Here is a 14,462-nt window from a genome sequence, read left to right on the forward strand (position 1 = left end):
TTCGTTCTTCGATCGTATCTTTCGTTGGTACTTATGCTTTTTATTAAGTATTAAAGCGAACGACGAAATGTAAAGTATGTTATAAATACGCATATGATTAAATAAATAAATAATAAATAAGATGCATGTCTACATAATACCCTGACATGTGTGTATATGTCATATATACGAACGAAACTAGTAATAAAAATCTAATTTTTCTATCCGCAAGAACACATTCGTTTTTCTATGAGAAAATTCAACTAACCGCTACTAAACTAGAGAACCTGATTAACGTACAAATAAAAAGTAAAGCACTTACGGAATAGATACTTAAAATTATGTGTATAGATCTATCATGTACATTTTCTTAAACTCTAGTATGTTAATTTACTTTTTATATTTTCTATCCGAAGTCTGTTCTATTTTTTCTAAATTCTTTTTCTTGCTAAATTCTCTTATTTATATCTTCTATTCTCATTCCTATTCCCACGAATTGTCAGAGAGTTTATTTCTCTAGATTGGTTTACCTATCGTAGTCTCGTTCCACGGACTCGATGTTCGTTCGTGGGATTGAGATCGCGAATATTCGTCACTGAATCATCCTCATCGAGGAGCCTCGATCCGGAAGTCATTAGGTCCCTCTTTCGTCGGCCAAGAAACATGGGTATCATCATCGCCATCGTTGCCGGTAATATTCCTGCAGAGGAGCAAATTTACTCCAACGAAATCAATTCCCTTAAATCTTAGCTTCTGATCTTAGTTTTTGATCTTCTCGTTATTTTCACAACGTTTAACTTCTAAACTTCTAAATCGTCGCTTAAATTCTACGAACTTTAAAATCTCAAGTTCACAATTCGTGAATTTTCTCTATGTAAGGAACATGATAAATAACAATGTTTCTCTGCGTCTCTTCAAGAATTTTGATCCTTCTGTTACTTTAAATAATCGCTTCTAAATGCACAATACTACTGTTGCTATGTTACCACATTAATTCTATTTCCTACAGACAATTCCTATGTTCTACTTCTCTAAAGTAGTTAGATAAATTAGTAACAAATGACAAACTTACCAGCACCGACAGCAGCCAAGACAGCAGAGCTAGATGCTTGATTTCCTAACGTGTTTCTGATAGGTCTCTTCCTTAGAATCATCGGTACCGTTTGCCTCTCCATTTCGTACTCTCTTCGGCTCTGGTCCACGCTCTTGAAGGTCTTTTCCACTTCCAGAAGACCTCCGTGCGATGTTGTCGTATTTGTGCCGTTGATCGACGGTAACACCGTCAACCTGACCTAGGTAAACGATATTTCATCAAGCGACTGCCAGTTTCCGATAAATATTACAAAACCGAAGACAACGCGATATATATATATGACGTGTTGAATTTCAAAATTGCCCTCCTATAAGATATGGAAATATAAAAAATCTATCATGTTTTTCACCCATGCCTTTGGGTCTTCAATTGTAAAGAAAAAATGACGACAGAATTTTGTTCTAATATATTCTCTTCTCCAAAATTCTCCTTTTTGCTTCTACTATATTTTAGGTAGAATAATCCTATTTTCTTCATTTCTCGTTCTTACTAATGAAACCTTGATTCGTTCATGGGATTTAATTTCGGGGATTACTCAGCTACGTTTCGCAAACACGCAAATGATTTTTCGTTTACGCAAGCCTGGCTCACGTACTAATAAACATGTTACGAATCGCGAGTTACGACGCAAAAGTGAAAGAATTGCTCTTTCCTCCTTCTGCGAGTTATTATATTGCAATTATCATTATAGGTGACTTTTAGTCGACTCTGTAACTCTGTTTCATCCCTCTTCTAGGACACACACGAGAGAATCAAGAAAACAGTTATAATTGTCATTTTGTCAATCGATAATTTATAAAAGTTGCAAGCAAGGGGTAATACTTAATTTTAACGAGAAACATCCAAAGAATCTTTCCTATGCTCAAATTTTCTCAAACGTTTTTCCAAGTATATTACAGAAACTTCTTTGATCATCTAGCCTAACCTGTCTCTTCGACGTGACCACGGCGATCGCTGGATCAGGTTCTCCCTCATTTCTATCCACGCTCTTAGTAACGTTCTGTACTTGACCTATCGAATCTATCTTCATCGACCTTTGTCTGGACTTGGAGTAGCCTCTGTTCGTCGACAGTAATACCCATTGCCCATCCCCGTTTCCGGGATAGCTCTGTGGATGATTGTTTACATATTGATACTGAGAGAATCCTGGTCTCTCCGTGGGAGGCCGTAGACGATCGTCGAATCTCGTTGGAAAATCATGCCAATCGTTACTCTCCTCTCCTTGGTTTTTATCAGCGTATCTATCCAAATATTGATAACTCGGTTTCGTTGGTTGAGGTCTGTTCCAGTTACTTGGGAAATTGGCTGGACGATTGTCGGTAATTATGTCGCTATTTGGACGGTCAGAATAATTGTTCCAAGACGGCCTCTCAGGAGGCCACTTTTGAGCCTGAGTTTCTTCAGGCTTTTCGGTATAGTAAGCAGGACGAGTTGTAGGCTTTTGCCATGGTTTCTCGTTGGTGTTCTCTGGCCAAGTTGGTTTTGGCTTTTCATACCTGCAATTCGAACGTGATGGTATAAATTGCTTTGAGAAAATGAAAATGTTATTCGATTCTGTATAATATGAAATATCTTTTCTGGCTTGTTAAATCCCTTGTTAAGTAGAAAATATATGTTTATCATTTCTGACGAAGCTGATTTTGCCTTTCAACGGATGGTCTGGTATTTACTTCAATTAGGACGACAATGTAGAGAATAGAAAATGAACGACTTCAGTGCAAAATCGCAGGCAAATTTACCATGGCTTATTGTTCTCGTAGATTGGCCTGACAGAGTAATCCGAGGCCCAAGGTTTCCCAATGCTCGGTTTGTCCCATGGTTTCACTTCCGGCCAGGGCCGCTGCGTACTTGGAGTCGCTTGCCATTTAGAAATTTTGCTTTTCGACCATGGTATTGCCTCCAAGGTAACCCAACCATTTCTATCTTCGTGCGAATTCGCTCCGTAATACTTGTTCCTCTTCAAGGTGTCGTTCAACGTCGCGCTTAACTGAAACCGTCAATTACAGAACAATCGGTTAAAAAGCCTGTAAGCGATTACAATCTTCGTCTCTCATAAGCAAGAAAAATTCAGATTATAGAAAATTGCAACACTAAAATATGAATGTATCATCTACTCATTCCCCAGATTTTCTTTTTTTTTTTTTTTGTTATGACACAATATTACACCCTTCGTCATTAACTTAATCAACCCTTAAACAATTATCTTACCCCGTCTTCAGTGGACGTAGAATTTATAGTATCCTCCTCGTCCTTAATATTTTGATCGTAACTCGTATTAGTCGACTGTGTAGTAGTTTGATCATCCACCTCAAGGGACAGAGCTTCGGCAGGTTTCACGATCCTGAACGGATATCTTTGATACTTGTCCGTGCTGCTCTTGATCTTACTCGCGTACTCCTCCAGGAACTTGTTCAACACGTCCGGATTGAAGGTGGACGTCTCAAATCCGTTAATCGACTCGTCCTCGCTCCTGGGGAAGTCTTTGATCATCCTTTGGTTGCTGTTCTGAAAGACAGACTTTGCCTCCTGGTGTAATGGACTTCGCGTGGCCGCGATCGGTCCGTCGAGTACCCTCAGACTTTCCCCCCTCGTCCTGAAGAGCTCTGATGCGTTTGTCTTCACTTTCGCGACGTATCTCGCGCTGCACTGCGAGCCCCTCAGGGTCAATGTCACCAGCAGCAGCAGGCAGATCGCTCCTCTCGCTGCCATCTGCAAGGATAAGACGAGGAGAATGTACACGCTTTTGGTTTAGAAACGTTTTCTGCGGATATCGATCTGTTCGTGACTAGTAGACAAGGAGATAAATGGGTTTTCTCTATTACGGATTAGGTTGGTTATTTATCTTTCATGGTGGAAAATATTTTAAGGAAAAAAGGAACGATTTTCAGTTTGGAGCTATTAGAGGAGGCGTATTAGGGGGTTTATTGGGATCCTTTGAGGAGTGGAAAGAATGTATTTTGTGGAAGTAAGACATTGGGAATTTTTGTATACGAGGTGTTCGGGAACAACGTCACTCTTTATTTATTTCCATTGGAAGAGATATTTTCAGAAATTTCTTAGGATTTTTCATTTAATTAATAGGAATGTTGGTTGTATCCTGTGGAACTAAATGGATACCTTTCCAAAAATTGAATATCAAGTAAGAAATTTGGTAAATAGCGAGAAAATACGTTAGGAGTATTAAACCTGTAAATAAATTCTTTGTTAATTGGAAGTTCTTTCGCGGGACACTTTGAAACTACCAGTAGAGTGGTTTGAAGATAACCTTTTCTGTACGAAAATATAGTTTGAGAGTAACGGTTGATAAATAGTTAAAACATTTCTAAAAACACGAAATACGTAAGAACTAACTTATGACAAATAAGAAGAGCCATGCTAACTATCATAGAACATTCGTCGCAAGAAGATAAGACCAAAAATCATCGATCGTGCCATTACAGATAAACGAGAGTGGTCCATGAAACATTCATCGTTGCATTGCAAACAAAGAGAAGCATTAAATTAAAAAAAAAAGAACAGACCAAAGACCATCCTACTTAAAAAAAAAATGTATCGCGAAAAGGACCATCCCTAAAAAATACCGATCTGCTCGAAAGCTACGAAAAATAACAAACAAAAAAGAAAAAGGTGAAAGATAGAGAACGAAAAGTAAATCACGTCGCGACACTAACCGTTTTCGATAGTCTTCGTCCAAGTTCTGCAATCCTGGCAGCGACTTTCGGCTGCAGCGAACCAACGAACGATCGTAGGATCGGTTGGAACCAAGGGCAGCCAGGAACCCGTTAGAAAACCACGAAGTAAGCAACGTGAACCGAAAGGTAGCTGAACCGCGCGTCGACCTCCACTGTTCAAGGTCCGAGATGGTTCTGTCGCGGAGACGTTGCCCTCGTTTGCTTTTAATCCAGGTCCCCACTTCCTGAACACCTGGTCCATTTTGCGTCTCGCTCGTGCAACCACGTGCTGCAACAAGCTCGTCCACGCTCCGTACGCTTGGTCACCTGGAGAACGGACGTGTCGGTCGCGTCCACCATTCTTCTCTTCATCTCGTATCTCTGTTCTTCTAGCTGCTGATAATTGTCAGTTGGGCATCTACGCGAGGATTTGGCGAGCTAACTGACACAGATCTTCATCTCGTGCAGTTTCGACTTGTAGCTTTTCTTTTTTCTATCTTTCGTTGCTTTACATCTCATCGATAAATTACGTTTGTTGACGTTTTCAAGTTGCCTATCATCGGCGTAATAACTTTTTTAGGCTGACCGTTCCTCGTACACTACTTTTCCTCCATCGGAATTACCATCCTTCAACCTGCGCTTGTCCTCTTTCCACTGATAAAACCAGGATCGTGACAACGCGGTTATCAGTACCACCCGACGTATATAGTAGTCGTCGGAGTATTTCGTAGACAAAACAGATTCTATCTACGCTTCATTTTTTTAATTGTCTTCGTAGGAATAAATATTCGCTGTTTAGTTATCGCATAGACACGCTATAACGAAAGAAACGGCCACAATATCCGAAACTACTTGGCAGACGCCTGTGCATGACGATGGTTTAATACGTTTCTCTTTCTGGAATTTTGAACGAATTTTTAACTCGCCGATGCTTTCCAGTTCTCGTTAATTTTCAATTTTCCATACTTTTAAACGGATATCGTAAAACGTGGAGCGTTAGGTTTCTCGTAAGTTTCTGAGGAGTTTAAGGAGCAGAACCATGCAGTCCGTTTCCTCGGCTCTTGTTGACTTCAAGGTGCGAATAGAATCCAGCGAGCAAGCCAGGGTTCGTCACGCACTAATTGTTTCCAGCGTGGACAATCAACGGCTACTTTGCACGGTGGTTTTTCTGGTTATGATTCGGAATGTCAGCCGTTCACACTGGCGGAGTTCTCCATTTTTCTCAATGAACAATTCTTGTCGATTCATAGATATCTTGCCGGTAAATGCGTTTTGTTGACCGAGGATCTTTAAAAACCGGTTCCTTCGCACTGACACTCGCTATCGAGCTTCCTCCAGACCATAAAAGTATCGACGACGTTGAAGAAGGCCTTGATCAACGAAGTTCCAACGAAAATGGCCACTCTCCGGAACGATCCTTCAAATTGAAAAGAAAATTAAACTCACAATATCGATTTTCGAAGAAATTTCTAACAAAATTGATAGCAAAAATAATCCTTCCACTCTAAACCTATTGGGTTGGCAACTAAGTGACTGCGGATTTTGTCATTAGGTGGTATTGATAAAGCCAATAGCTCCTAACGTTAAGAAATTCGTAGATCATCGACATCTGAGAACGATGAAGATGAGAATGAGAATTGTGTTCTTTCCGATAGTAAGATTAGATTCTAATAATGAGAATCCTTTCACACGGATTTCTAATAAATACAGCGGCACAAGACGAATCCTTTTAACCAGAGAATTAAACTCCGATATTAAAAAGCGAATCGATTGACAATGAAAATAGTTTCAATATATTCGGCGGCTCTTCCACTTTGATAGTGGCGTCTTCGATGGTTACGTTATTAGAGGGAAAAGATGGCTAACGTCGATAAAAGTCCCTTGCTATTGTTTCACAGACGAATTTCGTCGTCTTGCCATATGGAATTCGTTCATCGATTAAGGACACAGGGAAAAAGGAGTAGAGGAACGAGCATGACGATGTTCATGCTCGATAAATCACCAATTCCTTGCTGTTTTATAGTCAGAGGGAGTCGATCGTTTCGCTGTTTTTGCGCTTTCTCGGCACAGAAACCCCGTGAGTTTTTCCCCTTTTTTATCTCTTGTCACACCATGAAATTCTTCCACCTTGCTCCGCCAGTGAAACGTCTCTAACGTTTTCCGTTTTACGAGCAGTTTCCGTACCACGTGCTCGGATTTTCACATTTTTGCATCCTCGACCCACAAACCTCCCGTTAATTTCTTTCTTCCAACAGGAATTTCTTAGGTCAGGTCAATGATTCTGCAGGATTCTCTTCGAGAATTTCTTACCTGCTTCGTTCTCGGTCCATCAAACACTTATATTTTGCGAACCATCTTTTCTTCCTCTTTTTGTTACAGATATTTTTATTAGAAATATTTTCCTATAGCGTCGCTACGAATTTCAACAAATTCCATAGGATCGATAAACGGTAAATTGATTTTTCTTCGTTGGTCGGACGTGAAACCTTAGATCATCGACTCGACGTCGATTTTCGGAAGATACAAAGCGACATGGAAATGCGAATGGAGGACACGATGGAAGATACAAGATACGAAATACAATAGGAGAAGGAAAAATGCGAGAAGATCAAAAGTTTGAATTTGATATTAGGAAATTTATTCTATGAAAGATACTGAAACTTCGAGTTCAAGCTGTTGGCAATTTTCCATGCTTTTTAAAGAAACTCCAACAGTTTTCGAAACGCTCCGAAAGATTTGATAGAAACTCGAAGAATCTTTGTATTATGCCGAAGACGAAGATCGTTCGATTCCACTGGACTTCCGATGGACGCGCAACGAGCCAGGATTTTTCCCTTCCGATTCCGGTCTGACGGTGCGGTCGCTTGGCCTACTCGAAACCGGAATTGGGTCGTTCTCCGGCGTAGATAACCGCGAAAACGAGCAGCAGGACGCGCATTGGAAAAAGGAGAGAACAGACGACTGTCAAGTGCAGGGATCGTCTACTTTCGTTGTCGGCCGATCCAAACGGAAGGGGATATCGTGTGCAGAAACTCGTGACTCGTGTGTCGCGTGTCCTGTGTTTTTTTAATAAACCGACGGATTTTTCTAGAATTACGAGAAACATCGAAGGAACTACGTCACGAACGAAAATAGCGAAAACGAAGAGAATTTTGATATGGTAAAAATGAAAAAGTGACCAGGTTTTGTAAATGAAACATTTGTGACGTTTTGCGATTGATCTGGAAAAATTGTCGATTGAAATTCTTGAGAAATTATCAATCGACGCTAGAAACTCACAGTTCCCTTTTTCTAACATTTTTCTCGAGTACTCTAGCTGTTTTTATCGTTTGAAAACAATTTATCTGATACTATTTTAAATAGAATACAAAAAGGTCTCGTTTCCCTTTAAAACCAAAGACTCGCGAATGTTCATATCTGCTAGCGAAAATAATAATCTTTTACGAATTGTTAATAAATCAAAATTAATTCTCTAGTTTCTCTACCGTTAAACGGAGGATAGTTAAACACAAGTTGCGATTATTATTTGAGCCTAATTTACGGAAAAATGAGATTCCTTAATAAAGAATGGTTTAACCTATTAATTACGATATCTTTTGATCAGAGTAATTAGAAATTGGCGAACGTGAATCAATGTTGGTCAAGCCGGTAAATAAATGTGCTCGTATAAAGTATGTCAAGTAATTTTGTAAATGTAAATAGAATAAATTAGAATAATTTTTAATGATGATGGAACGATGATGTTTTAAAATGGCAAAAAATTCTTAAATATATAAATCGAATATAAGATGTGGCAATAAGATATCGACGAACGAAATGACAAGTACTTAAAGCTTCCACTTTACCACAATAATCTCGATCATTTATAAATATTTCTTATCGTATATCGTAATAGATTTATGCTCGTAATTTAAAAGATTAAATTACACCTATATATAAACTGCGAAGTGTAATTGATCTTTGAAAGAAAACGGAACGAAAGTTTCAGACGAATGTTAATTAAAAGGCGACAGTCACGATGACTATTCGGACACGAAGAAGTCGTGCATAGGATTGGTATTGTACAGGTTTATCGTGTATCTAACATCTGCTTTAACCAGTTCCTGGGCACGACTTGACCTCTGTTTGAAACAAGGCCAGACTCTCGCCGCTCGCTGATAAAACTCGCCTTAGAAAGTCTTTTCACCCCTTTCCGCTCTTTGCTCAGATTCCGTGAAGCCGTGTAATAAAACATTTTTCCTTCCTATTTTACGCCTCATCCGTAGAAATCCAACCAGCTGGTCGGTTTCTTCCTTAACGATCCATTTGTTTTACCGATCGACTTCCTTTGCCTGGTTACGACACTTATCTTCGAACCTCTTCGTCTCATTCGCGAACATCACGAATTACTTTTATTATTTCATGATCGAATCGCTCAAATTGATTCGCTTGAATATTTACTTATTTCATTTACTTTATTTATTAATTAAGGGAACTTATATTTATGGATATTTCGATAGCAGAGTCACAGGAGATCGAAATTTCTGAAAATTTCATTCTATCGCGGTAGGGATAAAATCGGAGATGTTGAAAATTCCACATCCATCTCTGGATGAATCTTCTAACCTACTAAAATCACCAGCTCTCTTATAGCTACGTTTCACTGCCAGTATAATATACTACGAGTGTAATAAAACGAATAATACTCGAAACTCGGGAGTTTTAGCGTCTGAAAGTTAAGACGACTTGAAAATGTTAAATCCACTTACGAACGACTTTTATAGCCCGATAGAACCGTCGTAATCGTAAGCTATAGCCACGTATAGAATCGTTAGAAAATTTCACACGTGTACAATCCAATAAGCCGATAATCCTACGAAACTACGAACACAAGGTCGACATATAGGCAAAGTTGTAGCATCTGAAAGATTGCCTAATTGAACGTGAAAATGTCGAGATACATCGTTAATCGTTGCAATTTCCACGACTTAACGAGCGAGCAACGGTGAAACCAGGGAAAAGTGTAGCTGGGAAACGCGTTAAACGATTATTTCTTTCATTGCAGGTTTTATATGCGGCCAGCGTGAAAAGTGTCCCAGAATCCATCCGAGAAATCCGATATAACGTGGTCGGTTACGTGGGTCTATTCTATGAGTTTCGTGACTTCTCGCGTTAAAAACCTTTCGTTATTCTCAAGTGTACTTTCCATGGAAACTGGTTGTCGATGCGTGAATATCGTCCCGACATCTAGGCTATCCCCTTTCGCGGTCGTTCTTTCTTCCTTATTTTTCCGGCCACTTTCGTTCCGACCTCGCCAAGATGTTAACGTACCGATAATGAAAACAAGTATTAAGCAGAGAGAAGACAAGCTGCTGACAATCGTAATTATCTGATCGCCTAGAAACTATCGCCGATGAACGTTCTGACGATGAACTTGTTTACACAGGCTCGCGAAAATACTCGAACGCTTATGGTTATCCTTTGCGAACAGACTGCGGATTTTGATGAATCCATTCGAGCAATTCGAAGATATAGAATGGCAACGTGACATACGAAAGTATAAATAAAGTATACAAAGTAGAGTACTTATTATAATATTTAGTAGATGAAACGAATTGAGATAAAGTTTGAAAATATACTGGGTGGCCGGCGAGTCGGTCGCTACGATTCTTCATTTTCTTTCTCGATTTCAACGTGAAATGTTTTGAACCAAAAGTCAGCGAGTTTTCAAGCCACTACAAATGTCGATACAAGGAGTTTAGGTTTTCCTTTTATCGATTAACCCTCGTTCGAAACACTTCCCTTGCTAAATTATCTGGTGTTTGAAATATCGTGGCTACCGCACCACCCTGTATGTAGAAATTACAAGATATTTGTAATATTCGTATCATACGCGATGGTAATGATTCGATAGAAATCCAAATAGTCAAAAGTTGATAGAAACGATAAGAAAAATTTGTACGCTTAAAATAATTTACCTCGTCGTTAATAATAAATGGTGTATTTCGATGTTAACGACGTGATAATTTAACAAAGATGTAGCTTTGTATATCTTACGTATAGGGTGACTCGGGAATAATACAGTGCGTTCGATAAATCGTTCGGCAAACGGTGCAATGATAGAGTGAAACGTTTTTCTGTTTGTTCTGATACGAGTTGATGAACTTGAGCGAATGGGAACATACCGGATGGCCTGTGTCTTAGGACAACAGGCTACCAGAATTCGTACTATAAATGAAACCTTCTGTACAATTAATTTTAGACGCCAAAGTGTTGCGAGAATACGTTGTCGAAATCTTTCTGTAGCGTCCCCTTCGCCCACGCCTCAGCTGGAACTAAACGAGCACTTTGTCAACGGCAATTGGAGTAAGGCTGATGATTAAGAGACGAATTTCACCTTCACGCTTTTTAGAGAACACGTCGACTCTAGTTTCTCGCGTGTTAAAGACGCCGAATCGCCGAAGATCCTGTTTAGTGCAATAGACACACCGCCGTAGAACATCTTAAACACATCCACCATTTTTCGTTCTACGAAATACGCCAACGCAGAATGGACCGGCAGGTTATTACGACGAAACTGTTATTCCTCATCTTGTTGCTATTCGCAAGCTCAGTCCGCGCCAAAGATCACGCAAGATCGAGCAGCCTAACTCCAAACGAGGCGGTGAAGCCAGTGGAAGAATTCGTCGAGGAGTCCTCCACCGAAGACCAATTTTCGTTGGAATCCGCGACGACCACAGAGTCCGCCACAACTGTACAGACCTACCGGAAGCTGACACTGTCCATCAATGCCAGGAAAAACATTTCCAGAGAATTCAGACCCAGTGTACATCTAGGTGTGGTATCGTAATTTTGAGTGAATGCAGAACAGAGAGTTTGAGCGAAAGATTCGTGCGAAACGATAGTGAATCGAACGGATGTTTATCGATAGCAAGTGAGTATAGATTGTTGCGCGTGTGAATTAGGATGTATGGCGGACACGTGTAAATTTGATTGAGATAATCGAGCGTCATGCGTGTGAGATCTTCGACCCATCTTTAATCCTCCTATCTTTATATTTCCACTTTGTTCTTATTGCAACAAATGGAAATTTATCTGTCGCTATATTCGTAATTCTAATATTCAATGAACCATTCGATACTACGCTTAACAATTTTTCTACATAGGTGAAATTAAGGAATCGAGAATCAGTAATGTTCCCTTCAACGCTGTTCATCATTTCAACTTCGACAATGGAGTGGATCCTGCCTCGTATCACCGACATTTAAAAGATTTCCAAATAGTCTTCCAGCCTACGGCGAAGACTCTGCAAACTCTTCAGGCTGGTAATCAAGGGAATTCTTACCAGAATTTATTCGAAACTGTCGTTGCACCAACTGAAGAGAGTAAGAAAGATGGGACGACGCAGAATGGTTACGTCAAATTTCAAGACGATGGGTTGGACGCTGTCAGAGTCGAATACGACGACTCTTCGAAGGATCAAGCTTTCCATCAACAGTTCTCTCATTCGGTTACGGAAAATATGGGGGCGCAGTACGATTCCGCGGACCAACAAATCTTCCAGAATTTAGAGAAGCCTGTTTTCGATCAGCAAACGTCCACCGTTTGGGGAAAACCGTCAAAATTTCAGGCTGAAAGTGAGAAACACGAGGGAAGCTTTTCAAAACCGGAACTGAACGCTGATCCTTTAAAGATGTCACATTATACTGGATTTTACGATCATCAGAATCAGCAACAGTCAAATCTGAAAAATTTCGAGTTGTTCAGGAAGCCGAGTAACGGGGTGGTCTATGTCCAGGAGTCGTCGTTTCTCACAACTAGGAAGTATCCTTATCCTATCTATCAGCCACACCGTGGATATCATCAGGTTGATTTTATCAACGACGAACGTCCGTCTTATCCTGTTAAGAAAAGGTGAGCGTTCCGTCGACTTTCCACTTTTCCTTCGCTTTTGAAAATATCTTCCAAGTTGCTACTTCTCCTCTGGATCCGTGTTCTCTTTTAAATCGCGATTTCCCACTGCAACAGCCAAAAATAATTTAGACATCTCACAACTTCATTCATATCGTTTACAAAGAGCGAATCAATGTTCGTCGCGATGAAAATTTTCTAAATACTAATGGTCACGTTAAGATGAACGAGCGTCGATAATTTTCAAAGTAAAATTAAAAGCAACGATACCTCGAGAACTGTATCGTTTCCAGCGGATATCTTTTTCACGAGAAAAAGTACACTTGTACCTTTCTTCGTCTGTCAGTTTTGCGACGCCTAAATTATCGTTCTCCTCTCAGTCCTTGCAACAATACCAAAATTCCTGAATACATAAAAATAGCTGCTTTATTATTGGGTTGGCAGCCAAGTGTCATTAGGTGGTAATGACAAAATCCGCAATCGCTTAGTTGCCAACCCAATACTTCAAAGATGTTATTCGCTCACGAGATTCTCTTCGCAGAGTGTCCGTCTGGAAAAAGATCTTCCATTTGATCGGCGCTATTCTGCCTCTCGGTCTGCTCATAGCTGCTCTGACTCCAAATGTCGTAAAGGTCGACAACACTACGTGAGTGCACTCTCGTTTTTTTCCGCTCCAAAAACGTGTCTACTGGAATTCTAATCACGAACGAAACCCTTTAGCCAGCCTAACATCGTTTTGTCCAAGTGGAGGGTCGCTGACCTTCCAGTGGAACATAAACACGCGAGATACACGGATCCCTTCAACGACTGCGAGGAAAGATCCATTTGTGATATGATCTTGGCTGGCGGTGACGCTGGATCCACCGTGTTGCAGAACATTTTATGGAACCTGGCGACAAGGTAATTGTTCGATTATTAAAAATTAAGAATAAATGGAAGAACAGAATTTTGGGCGAAGGTCGAGTAATTTTCTTTATACTTGTGATCGTGAAACTTACGTCGTTATTTATGTATATTAATCGAAGATTGGATAATTGTTTAATCGTTTGGAGTAAATTGGAGAGGAAAGTTTTCAAGACGCATAGAAAAGCGTGAAATGCAATTTTAGTCGTGAGATTCGTCTACGAGTTCTTGTAAATCGTTCACTGTATAATTCTTCAATTATTTGGAAAGTTGCGAACAGAATATGGGGACAATTTCACGTTGGGAAAATTAAAAATAGAATTTAGTGAAATATCGAACGATTTCGTTTATAATCGTGGTTGCAAGACTTGCGTAGAATTCTTGAAAACCTGTAAACTAAGAAGCAGCGACAAGTGATAGTACGCATAATGTTTAGTAGGTTAAAAATCGCTTTATTAGCTCTACAAAACGTGGTTCGTTTACTCTGAGCCGATTCATCAGTGGATTTTTAATAGCTTGTCAGCCAGTTAATGGTGTCTATGCAATTAGAAAAGTGGAACAGCGAAGGCGATGTTTAAAACGCGCGTGAGTTATCCGTTCGGAGACAATTTTTGTTTCTCTGCGTACCGAATAAAAGAAAGAAAAAAAAAAGAATAAATAAAAGAAGAAGAGATAATTTATTTGTAAAGAGCTGTTCCAACTTTTTCCAACGATTTCTAAAATATGAAGAAGAGAAAATTTCTCTTTTATTCCATTTTTAGAAATTTGAAAATTATTTATAAATTCTTAACTGTATCGTTGTGCTTCGACGTGATGGATTTTTTTTTTTTATTGTTAGAACATCGACAACAATGGCGAAAGAAAGCGGGCTTCACGATGTTTTCGAGGCGGTGAAGAAAAAGGATTGTACCAACGTCCTTTGTTAA

At 39.7% G+C, this 14,462-nt stretch overlaps 2 protein-coding genes across 3 annotated transcripts; one reads left to right on the top strand and one right to left on the bottom strand.

Moving 5' to 3' along the window:
• Positions 1 to 75: 75 nt before the first annotated feature.
• LOC117207152 lies at positions 76 to 5,387 on the bottom strand. 2 transcript variants are annotated; one of them, XM_033447083.1, is made up of 6 exons: positions 4,744 to 5,387; positions 3,281 to 3,781; positions 2,812 to 3,059; positions 1,998 to 2,568; positions 1,052 to 1,271; positions 76 to 679 (listed from the first exon to the last, which is right to left on the bottom strand). In XM_033447083.1, exons 2-6 carry the CDS (start codon positions 3,779 to 3,781, stop codon positions 510 to 512), a joined length of 1,710 nt encoding a protein of 569 aa, XP_033302974.1. In that variant the 5' UTR covers positions 4,744 to 5,387; the 3' UTR covers positions 76 to 509. The 2 variants fall into 2 exon arrangements, with proteins under 2 accessions (XP_033302974.1, XP_033302975.1); XM_033447084.1 differs by having other exon boundaries at positions 541 to 679; positions 1,052 to 1,266.
• Positions 5,388 to 11,152: 5,765 nt separating this feature from the next.
• Positions 11,153 to 14,462, top strand: LOC117207168. The gene is made up of 5 exons (XM_033447110.1): positions 11,153 to 11,558; positions 11,889 to 12,636; positions 13,175 to 13,279; positions 13,354 to 13,533; positions 14,375 to 14,462. Exons 1-5 carry the CDS (start codon positions 11,273 to 11,275, stop codon positions 14,460 to 14,462), a joined length of 1,407 nt encoding a protein of 468 aa, XP_033303001.1. The 5' UTR covers positions 11,153 to 11,272.

The sequence above is a fragment of the Bombus bifarius genome, unplaced genomic scaffold, assembly GCF_011952205.1.
Source record: "Bombus bifarius isolate JDL3187 unplaced genomic scaffold, Bbif_JDL3187 scf7180000008023, whole genome shotgun sequence".
Taxonomy (NCBI): Eukaryota; Metazoa; Arthropoda; class Insecta; order Hymenoptera; family Apidae; genus Bombus; species Bombus bifarius.

What these genes read in the sequence shown, in the direction of transcription:
- LOC117207152 (XM_033447083.1), bottom strand. Translation starts at nt 3,781, where the DNA reads ATGGCAGCGAGAGGAGCGATCTGCCTGCTGCTGCTGGTGACATTGACC. An exon ending in TACGAGAACAATAAGCCATG is followed by an intron (nt 2,569 to 2,811) that starts GTAAATTTGCCT and finishes TTCGAATTGCAG; the next exon opens with GTATGAAAAGCCAAAACCAA. An exon ending in TGGTCACGTCGAAGAGACAG is followed by an intron (nt 1,272 to 1,997) that starts GTTAGGCTAGAT and finishes TCGTTTACCTAG; the next exon opens with GTCAGGTTGACGGTGTTACC.
- LOC117207168 (XM_033447110.1), top strand. Translation starts at nt 11,273, where the DNA reads ATGGACCGGCAGGTTATTACGACGAAACTGTTATTCCTCATCTTGTTG. An exon ending in CAGACCCAGTGTACATCTAG is followed by an intron (nt 11,559 to 11,888) that starts GTGTGGTATCGT and finishes TTTTCTACATAG; the next exon opens with GTGAAATTAAGGAATCGAGA. An exon ending in TCTTATCCTGTTAAGAAAAG is followed by an intron (nt 12,637 to 13,174) that starts GTGAGCGTTCCG and finishes TTCTCTTCGCAG; the next exon opens with AGTGTCCGTCTGGAAAAAGA.